A 9,720-nucleotide genomic window follows, 5' to 3' on the forward strand; every position below is an offset into this window, starting at 1 on the left:
GAAAATGTCGCGACACGAGATCATCTCCCCGGCGGAGATCGCGCGCAAAGTGGCGGATGGCGAGCCAGTCCTCATCTACGATGGCTACGTCTTGGATCTGGGAGAATGGATCAACATGCATCCTGGCGGCAAGCTTGCCATACTTCACATGGTGGGCAGAGATGCGACCGACGAGATCAATATGTCAGTAGACTCGGACGCGCCTAAAGTTACTTGACAGAGCTATCTGCTTTCACGTCGACGGAAATGTTTGCCGGAAGGGCTGCAGACATGCTTGACTAAGCACTCAAAACTAACCGCCATGCAGCTACCACACCAATAAGGCCATCCTGATGATGACCAAGCATCGCATCGGCCGCGTAGAGTTACCCTGGACCAACCTCGAACCTCCGATTCGATCGCCAGACTATTACATTAATCTGGAGAAGAGGAAGGCCAGGAAGGATGCCGCTGGACTTGGTCATGCAGATGGTGACAAGTCAAGACGCACAAGGAGTGTTGACTTGGGATCCGTGAGTTGCCCCCACTTCCTGGCTATATTGTAGCCATTGGTGCTTGCTGTCAGTCCGAGTATATCTAACGAACATAAGGCTGCTGTCCTTGTAGGCAAGAAGATTATTGGAAACGACACTTGCGTGAGCAGATCTACTTCCAAGCCAGCAAACATTCCCGAGCAGGCACCGCTTGCCCCGACCGAGCGGTCTGCCTACGATATTGCAAGAGAGAAGAAGGCACACAGAGATCAGTATGCGATTGAGCAAGAGCAGAGGGAGAGAGAAGAGGGCTGGAGAGACAACCCGTCCGTCGATCCCGAAACACAAAAGGCAATCGTGATGGAGTATCGGGCGCTACATGAGCAGTTCAAGAGAGAAGGGCTGTACAACTGCCCATACTCAGCTTATGCCTGGGAGTCCCTACGCTACCTTGCGCTCTTCGCCGCCTTTGGGTACTTTCTGCACATCAAGTGGTACATCACATCAGCCGTATTCCTTGGGTTGTTCTGGGTACGTTCTTGTCGTCTTTTCCGCGCAACATAATGCTAATGATTTCTGCAGCAACAAATCATGTTTACAGCACACGATGCCGGCCACCGTGGCATAACAGGAAACTTCGTCTACGACACGCTCATCGGCGCTTTCATTGCCGACTTCTGCTGTGGCCTCAGCATTGGCTGGTGGAAGTCCTCGCACAACGTGCACCACCTCGTCACCAACTTCCCTGAACATGACCCGGATATTCAGAACATCCCCATGTTCTCCACGACGCCCACATACATGAAGTCGGTTCTCTCATCGTTCTACAACTTCCGCTTCGTTTGGGACGGCGCTTGCGACTTGCTCGTACCATACCAGAAATGGTGGTACTACCCCATCATGGCACTTGCTCGCTTCAACCTCTACTTCCTCGGCTGGTTACATCTTGTTTCGCCACGCGCACAGCAGCTCGGCGCAGCATCATGGACTCGCCCCGTCGAGATCGCCTTCATGTGCTGCTACTGGTACCTCTTCGGCTACCTGCTCGTCTGGTGCACTCTCCCCACTTGGTCCGACCGCGTCGCCTTCGTCCTCACATCGCACGTCGTCACCATCATTCTCCACGTCCAAATTACGCTTTCTCACTGGGGCATGCCGACCGCCAACCTCGGCCCTACAGAGTCCTTCCCCCAGCATCAGCTCCGCACAACCATGGATGTCGACTGCCCCAAGTGGATGGATTGGTTCCACGGAGGTCTCCAGTTCCAGGCTGTACACCACTTGTTCCCCAGGGTGCCCAGGCATAACTTGCGCAAAGGACAGGAGCTGGTTCGCGAGTTTGCTCAGAAGACGAATGTCAAATACACCTGCTTAAGCTTTGTCGATTGCAACAAGGCGGTCATCAAGAGGCTCGAGCAGGTTAGTGAGATTGTCAAGAACCTAGACACAAGTCTGTTGCACGGTTAGGGATATGGAACTAGTGATCGGGCAGGAAGGTTCAGGAGTTTAGTAGAAAGTATACAAAGGTGCCGCGAGGCCGAAACTTTAATGGCCGCAAACGGATGAACATGCATTAATTATTGGAGTTTACGGCATGTGACTTTTCGATCGTCTTCGGTCCTTGTTCATGATGTCATTTCAAATTTCCTTCGGGTGAAATCACCATTATCGCAACATAACCTTGATCGGTGCGCTCAGTTTCAAAAGATCGAAGGTACGTACAACATTTAAGCTTACAAAAGCTACGTCATTGGTCCCACAGACTTTGCAAGAAAACCCCAGCCACAGGTAAGCTAAACTTAAAGGCTACTCGAACTAATAGTTGATTGGTTTGAATTTCTGTGTTTCACCATTGGGTTCTTAGTTAGTAGCTCTCTAGCTCTGAGAAGTATCGAATCATCTGCACGACTAACACTAAAGCTTGTGCCTCGTAGCGGTGAGAAAACGGCCGAAGCTGATACCATGAAAGACATGCTCAAAGTCCTCGTATATGTCTTCGAGGTCTTGGGTTGAGATTCAGTACAACGTCGCCAATAATTGGAAATATTTGCACTGTAGTTAGCAATGAGTTTCCTGATTATACTGTCTGATGTAGCCACTGTTGATACAGTACAGTCATTGCCTGCTTGCGTACGAGGAAGTGAGCAAACATATTGACTACATCTAGGTAGGTCAGAGTGGATTTCATAACGATCTGTCTACAGTGAATAACCATCTGACATCAAGCTCCAACTTGGTGGCTGAGGGTCCGAACATGAGAGTGTGGCCATAGATCAATCCAACGTAATGCCGATCATGTCGAAGGTTGCAGCGCGCTCAGGTGCTGCGGAGTTCAAGGCTGCGCTGGACAATGTCGTGTCAATCCTTCCGAATGAGAAGACGAGCAAGGTTGGGGTCACGCTCAAGGCTGCTCGCAAACTGAAGCAGCACAAGGATTTGGAAATTGCATTGCGCAACACGCTGGATCTGCAAGATATGGCATCTTGGCGGGTATTGATCAAGTATGCGCGGGTGTAAAGTGAGCCAGTGTCGAATGGAGGCATCGGTGTTGGCACGAAGAGATAGCTTCTCCATGTTGATTGTGTCTAGGTAGTAAATCATAAGGCTATAGGTCTCAATCAATTCAAGAAGTTCCCAATAGAAGCAGGATGGTGTAAGTAGGTAGTGCCTGTGGCTCCGCATGTCTCCGCTATTGTGTAGTGGGCGATCCGGTCGTGCAGGTTACCGAACGTGCTTAGTGATTTCTATTTTTGCTGACGCTGTCTGCTGGACTTCTTCATAGTTTAAGAGTTCTAGTCTGTGTTCGGCCGATATAGTGTTGTTTTTGGCCTTTTGGTTACCATGTGTCAAAATGTGGATTGCTTCACGAGTATGCCATGGTTTCACATACTGTATTAGTCGGCGATGTCTACAAACGCGTATGAAGAGGGTGGAGGAGTTGCTTAGTGTCGATAAAACTTCGATCATGGCCAGAGGTAAAGAGAGACTGCCCACTGCTCTTATGATAAGGCACAGAACGTGTGTTTTGCGCTTCCCATTGTACCATTTACCGCTTTGCCATGTCTGTGGCATGTGAGATTCGAACCTTGAGCTCACTTGTGTGCGACGGACTGAAAAGCTGTTCGGATGGGATGTGATCGTTATGGAAGGTCGTAGGGTTGTATTATTGATAAGCTTATTGACAAGCAGAGACACCTACGAATAGCGCTCAAGGGGGAATAATTACATAGGAAACAGAAGCTAAATTGCTCCGTGAAAGATCTTCGTGAACATATCGCAATCCCTGAACATGATCACTGCGCATTCATTGGGTGATCTGGAGGGAACATGTTCGTCACCACTTGTCCAGTCCTCATATCCAAATGCGTGCCTGGTGGTAGTCTACCGTTCGGACCTGGGTGTGGCGAAGTGGAAAGTGGGCGTTGATGTTGTTGCGGTATGTCCAAGCTGCCGGAATTTGGACGGGACATGTGTGAGCTTGCCCTATGACGACTCCGTGCTCTTGCTTCCTCATCCTGCATCCTTCGCGCCATCTCCTCATCTCTGCTCGTGTCGGCATATGATTGCTGGTGTTCACTGAGGGTATGGCGATGACGGCGCCGATTTTGGGAAAATGACGGAGGGTCCCACTGCGCGCGTCCAGTACTTCGTTCTATGTAGTACCAGCGTTGAGATTGGGGATCATATTCCTGAGACCAGCCTCTTGGGGCAGGCGGACCTTGCTGTGGAGCATTGTTGAATGTTTGCGCACGTGGGGGTCGTTGCTGGTTGTGTTTTGGAGAGCTGTGCATCTCCGCATAATCTCGGCCCTGTCGCTTTTGCTCGAATTTGTATATTTGCTGTTGGATGAAGTCATCTGCTCGTTGTAGATATGCGTTCATCCTGGTATCGTTGCTGCTGCAGTGCTGCAGTATGCTGTAGGAGCGGTTTCTGATGAGCGGAATCAGGAGATTGACCGTCCGCAGCAGGCCGAGCTCGATTTATACTGTGGCTGCAGGACACCGGACCACGGCACGCTTCGGCCATACCTGGCTGGTTGCATGCTCAGAGAAGCTTGATAGGCCAAGCCACATGCAGATAGAGGCGTAATTTCGTCGGTATGGCGGTGCAGCCGTTGTAGGGGAACCGCGCTCTTGGATTGGCCCACGATTGGGCGGAGCGGAATGCGCGGAACTGTGGCCCATGTCATCCCGCTGGACTGACGCGTCGTCGAGCATCGTGAAGGCCGGCTAAGTGCCGACTTCCGTGGCGCAAAAATTGACGCCTCCACCCAATTACAGAGTCCGGTCGCGTGGCCGAAGCAGACCGGTCTTCCAAGCAACCTCATCCGAGTTCCAGGGTCGATCATTCATTGTGGCGTTCTATTCAGGTCGTTGGTCCCTGGCGGAGTCGGATGGTCCCTTCAGACCTCATTCTTTGGTTATGCGAACTCCTTGTATTTCGAATGGGTCCACGAAACCGAGTTGTTCGAAGTAGGGGACGCTCTCTTCGGGCAGTTGACTCATCATGAGTGAATCCTCTGGGGACCTAGGAAGCCAAGGTAGGGTTGAAGTTGGCTTGAAAGTGAGCTGCATATTACCAAAGTGGTCGTGGTGAGTGTATATGCTTTCGATGTCAACTCGCAGAGCTTCTTTCCAGGCAATGGCGTGCTCGGTAAAGACGATATTAAACATTCCCTCATTAGCGGCAGTATGCTGAAACGAAAGGCGAACCTGAGGACTGCCCAGCAATCTGCGCAACAAAGGGCCCAGTTCTGTCGGATAGTCGCGTTTATGCTCTTTTCTAGTCCGGAGTAAGATGTCGAGACAAACACCGTCAGCATCCGTCTGCGTGAATGGATAGAAGGTGTCAAGGTAAAGTTGGGCTTCGCCAAAGTGGATAGACACGGTTTGGCGTCCAAGATAGAGCGGTCTGAACTCTGTACGAGTTGTACGGCACGCCTGAGTAAGGCCAAGGTATCCTCCTTGATGAGGCGTGGTTTTTGGTCGATATAGGATGTCCTTTCGGGTATGAGATTCTTCGACAGCAATCTCATACACCAGGTTTCTTAGCTCTGGCGAGAGGTTAGTGCGCATTACCAACAAGAGCGAGCTAACCTTTACCGGCTGATAAATCCAGGAAGCGGAAGTTCATCCTCGCATGTTAGAGCCTGGATGTAAGTAACGCGTTCGCTGTGCGATGCTGTTGGCGGGGCGCCAAGCACATCAGCCACTCAGCCACGTGCTGCAGGAGCACCGACGTCATACTCAGAGACGGTCATTATTGGCATATTTCGGGCAAGACATGAGTAACTCCGTTGGCTAAACGATTTGCAAACTCGTCATCGCACAGCACCTCGTTATCTCAGAGTTTGAAACCGCGCAGCTTGGCGTATAACTACACATCTAACATCATGGCCCTCCAGCCTGGTCTCAGAGCCTGCTCGCCGGGACTAATGATCTCCGAATCGTGTGAAAAATATGGCGCCGTCTGATCCGTATTGAGTCAGTGGGTCAAGGTCAAGTTATCTATCGCCTGTCTCACTTCATCGTGATCCTCATCGACCAACTCCAATACAAATAGAGTTTAGATTGACCAAGATCACAGTCCAGTGCATTACGCCCGAATTCCATGAAGAGTTCCAGCTGCGTGTTGAGTAGGTTGCAAGCAGCCATTAGCTGCGTTGTCGATGAAGCTAGTGCCACGCAAACATTTGAAGTATTGCAAGCCGCATGCGGACATGGTACACAAAACCTAGCAGCTTGGAACCGACTCACTATTTCCCGCATTAGCCATTACTAGATCTGTGGTGTAAAGCCATGAGTGCTGAACGTGAAATTTCAAGGATTTCAGTAAGAAAGCTTGAACTTACGGATTGGGACATGAAGCAAGCGGATAGGCCGTAAGGTCACACTAGCACCTGCAAAAGAGCAGCGAAAAAGGAGCAGCATCTTTCGCTAGTTTTCGGGAAACTAAGAAAACAAAGCAAAGAATCGATCAAGTCTGCTAACCACTTCTCGCGAAAGATTCGTACTGCAGTGGTCTCATTGTTGCCTGGTGAATATATAGAAGGGACTGAGAAACCGAAGCCACGCACGAATTTACTCTGATCTGCTATATTTGGGGTCCGAGACGCGATGTTGCCGTGAGTTTGTAGGCCAAGAGGGCGGGGCGACGTGAAGGTCACGGTCACGTGCGCGCCGGGTAAAGCATCTCAAGATACACAGACAAACTCACCAGGGGCTTGATAGAGTATCGTCATTATCTTAAAGAATCGTACCTGGCAAAACATTGAAAATTCCACGGGCGTCAATTTTAGTTTGCTATTGAGCGGCCGCCCGCGCACACCTCCCTCACACGTCCAAACACCTACAGGCACACAAAGGTAAAGGCGCTAGTAGAATGCAGATGTTAGTAATCTCGACACGGCATGAAAAAATTAGTACGGCCTTGCAGGCTATTCCTATTTCTGAGACTTCGATCCATCGTCTCGCGCAGGATCTATGATACAAGCTGCCACAAGAAAACTAGAATCTGCCTGCGTCAAGAGTCGCGCCTTCGCCATGAATTCACGACACCCGAACCGACCCAAGCGCGCCGCAAAGCACAAAAGCGCTAGGAAGCTCCTTCCCCGGAAACCTGGTACGACGTTGTGCAATATATGGCGAACTCAGACCATATCGCTAACTTACCTATGGTAGCCGCATCAGAAGCACCTGCCATCGCCGCACTCGACTTACCTGCTGGTCAACCTTCCACTTATCATGACAACCACAGGAACTGATGAGCTTCCAGATATCCGAGCATTACTTTACATCGACGAAGAGCACCTGATATGCATCCAATACACCCATCTCGAACAGTACTTCGCGAAACCAGGCCGAATCATGTCTCACACAAGCAGCAAACCACCGCCAAGAGAAAAACCCAATGTCTACGTTGATATCGCCTCGCACACGCCTACGAAGCCAGCGCTGCTGTCACTCAACATAACGCCATACATCTGGCTCTATCTGACCTTCAAGCACATACGCTTCCACTTCTTCACTGAGAATGACCACCAGGGCCTCGGACTCGCCGATCTGGCATCACAAGTCTTTTCCAAACATGCGAGCAGTTGGCGCAAGCACGTGCTGGAAAGTGGCAATGTGGAGGAAGTGAGGATATGGTGGAGAGAGCGGAGTCTGGATGTCGTGCTGAAGAGAGGCTCGGATTGGGCTATCGAGTGGGACTGTCATGACAAGGATAGCGCGCAGATCGTGGCGCTCAAGAGTTCGTTGGGGTTGATCGCTTTCCAGCCTAGGCAGTGGAGGGGATCGGTCGTGGTTGTGAGTGTGGAAGGATAGAACACATTGTGTGTACCGCGGGTTTCAGAATAAAGATGGGGATCCCACGAGACATCGCGTACATTCAGGAGGTCAAAGAATGATTGGAATGCACATTTTGATAGCGGACATGAACCTACAGAATTGAAGCACAGCTTAATCATCGAACAGCAATGCTGAGCGAAGTTTTCGCGGTTTTGAAATTGGAGTGCGTTGCAAGTAGACGCTCATGATGCTCCAAGTTCTTTTACACCCCATCGGTGCGAACCAACGGATGCAAAACAAGATAACAAAGCCAAAGCACGCAAAACAAAAAGCCTGGCAACGCTAGTGCGAGCCATGGAAATACTGCACTGGCAAGGAGAGTGCGCCGCAGTGATACCGGAAGCAAACGGTGGAAGCCAGACACGATCAAGACAGCACAGCTAGTCGAGTTCCTCAGCGTCGAAGCTATCTGGATCGTTTGTGCGTCCTGCCAATCTCCGGTATATGTCGGTGCCTCCTCTCTTCTTCTGCTTCCAACCCATGTCGACGACTCCCTGGCGTCGAACTTTCCATCGCGCGATGCCGCCGGCGAAATAGGCATGCAGTTGCAATCCATCCTTATAGGCAAGACGTGTCTCAAAAACAAACTGGTTGATTTCCGAGATCTGCTTGTTCCGGTGTGTGTGGGCCCCGGTCGGTGGGATGATGTCGAGTTCGACTTGAACGTCGTGCGATCGCTGCTCTCCATGCTCGAAGTCTTCATCGTACTCTACGTCACCGCCGATGGCCTCGTTGACTATCGAGAGGATGCGAATCGAGCCAATCCCGGCTTTGCGGAATTTCTCACCAGCGTCTTTCTTGAAGACAGCTTCGATCTCGTTTAAGATCTTGAGCTCATCATAGGCAAGAGGATCTGGGATCGCCTGCAGCGCATCGAGGACTGGGCTGACCGATGTGGGTATGAGTTGGAGTCGGAACTCCGTGCTCTCGTGTTTCTGCTTGAGCAACTCGAGAATCTCAACGCCTTTTCCTGGAAGCGGAGCACCAGTGCAAATTGGCTCGACATTGCCAACACGCTTGCCATCAACTAGGCCTGGGCGATGGAAGGTGTTGACATAGTCGTTGAGAGTAGCTAACGGCGTTCGAACATTTCGCTTCTGGAGCAACCATGGGATCAGTTCCGCTCGGATAGCTTGACAAGTCTGCGTGAAGCCCCAGTAGGAGTGCGCAAAGCTGGCGGTGTTCGATGCGCCACGACCCGATCGACGGGGGATGCCTTGAGGGTAATGCGTGACGTTCATGACCTTCTCTTCCTCATTTGCAATGCAGTACTCGTAGATCATGTTCCGCATCTCAGCGGGCAACTGTTTCCACGGCACGTTCTGTACGCCGACCTGCTTGGCTGGGAACGAGCGGGAGATGGATCGTGGTGTCGCTTCGTCATCGCTGTCGGAATCGCTGGAACTGCTCACTGCTTCCGACTGCCAATGTGCCCAGCGCTTGAGCTCAGCAAGTTCTTTGCGAGGGCGGTGACGTTGGCGGCGCTTTTGAGATGAAGTAATTGTCTTCTTGGACCGCGATTTCTCAATACGGGTGGGCCGGACCTGCTTCCGTGCTCGCAGGCGTCGAGTTGGAGGTGAGCGTCCATGCCCACTGTCGCTGTCACTGTACCTATCCTTGTGGTATGTGGTAGGAGGGAGATTGAAGTCACCCAAGTTCGCAAGATCGGCGGCGAGAGCGGAAGTATTTCGCGCAGGTCGAGAAGAGGCAGAACTAGGACGGGCGGTGGAGGGCTTCAGGCGTGATCGCGTTATACGCTGGCGCTTCTGATGGAGTCTCGACTGGCTCGCGACGAGTGCGCTTTGGTCGAGAGACTTGATAAGCCTCGTCTTTGGAGGGAGCGGGACCATCTTCAGAGCCGCAACCGGCGCTTGGAAGGCATTGTGCCGAAGTGTCAG

General features: G+C 51.4%; 7 protein-coding genes across 7 annotated transcripts; 4 read left to right on the forward strand and 3 right to left on the reverse strand.

The window, feature by feature from the left end:
* Positions 1–4: 4 nt before the first annotated feature.
* SNOG_01379 (hypothetical protein) lies at positions 5–1,940 on the forward strand (the record flags this gene model as incomplete). The annotated part of the gene is made up of 4 exons (XM_001791968.1): positions 5–183; positions 308–512; positions 546–1,004; positions 1,056–1,940. 4 exons carry the CDS (start codon positions 5–7, stop codon positions 1,938–1,940), a joined length of 1,728 nt encoding a protein of 575 aa, XP_001792020.1.
* An 819-nt stretch (positions 1,941–2,759) lies between these two features.
* Positions 2,760–2,990, forward strand: SNOG_01380 (hypothetical protein; the record flags this gene model as incomplete). The annotated part of the gene is made up of 1 exon (XM_001791969.1): positions 2,760–2,990. One exon carries the CDS (start codon positions 2,760–2,762, stop codon positions 2,988–2,990), a length of 231 nt encoding a protein of 76 aa, XP_001792021.1.
* Positions 2,991–3,609: 619 nt separating this feature from the next.
* SNOG_01381 (hypothetical protein) lies at positions 3,610–4,690 on the reverse strand (the record flags this gene model as incomplete). Its single annotated transcript, XM_001791970.1, has 2 exons — positions 3,610–4,378; positions 4,502–4,690. The coding sequence occupies 2 exons, from the start codon at positions 4,688–4,690 to the stop codon at positions 3,767–3,769; spliced, it is 801 nt and encodes a 266-aa protein (XP_001792022.1). The 3' UTR covers positions 3,610–3,766.
* Positions 4,691–4,882: 192 nt separating this feature from the next.
* On the reverse strand, positions 4,883–5,733 carry SNOG_01382 (hypothetical protein; the record flags this gene model as incomplete). Its single annotated transcript, XM_001791971.1, has 2 exons — positions 4,883–5,526; positions 5,694–5,733. 2 exons carry the CDS (start codon positions 5,731–5,733, stop codon positions 4,883–4,885), a joined length of 684 nt encoding a protein of 227 aa, XP_001792023.1.
* Positions 5,734–5,865: 132 nt separating this feature from the next.
* On the forward strand, positions 5,866–6,112 carry SNOG_01383 (hypothetical protein; the record flags this gene model as incomplete). Its single annotated transcript, XM_001791972.1, has 2 exons — positions 5,866–5,921; positions 6,043–6,112. 2 exons carry the CDS (start codon positions 5,866–5,868, stop codon positions 6,110–6,112), a joined length of 126 nt encoding a protein of 41 aa, XP_001792024.1.
* A 903-nt stretch (positions 6,113–7,015) lies between these two features.
* SNOG_01384 (hypothetical protein) lies at positions 7,016–7,798 on the forward strand (the record flags this gene model as incomplete). The annotated part of the gene is made up of 2 exons (XM_001791973.1): positions 7,016–7,094; positions 7,248–7,798. The coding sequence occupies 2 exons, from the start codon at positions 7,016–7,018 to the stop codon at positions 7,796–7,798; spliced, it is 630 nt and encodes a 209-aa protein (XP_001792025.1).
* A 404-nt stretch (positions 7,799–8,202) lies between these two features.
* SNOG_01385 (hypothetical protein) lies at positions 8,203–9,672 on the reverse strand (the record flags this gene model as incomplete). Its single annotated transcript, XM_001791974.1, has 1 exon — positions 8,203–9,672. The coding sequence occupies one exon, from the start codon at positions 9,670–9,672 to the stop codon at positions 8,203–8,205; it is 1,470 nt and encodes a 489-aa protein (XP_001792026.1).
* Between the last annotated feature and the right edge of the window lie 48 nt (positions 9,673–9,720).

Source organism: Parastagonospora nodorum (assembly GCF_000146915.1).
Source record: "Parastagonospora nodorum SN15 chromosome Unknown scaffold_2, whole genome shotgun sequence".
Taxonomy (NCBI): Eukaryota; Fungi; Ascomycota; class Dothideomycetes; order Pleosporales; family Phaeosphaeriaceae; genus Parastagonospora; species Parastagonospora nodorum.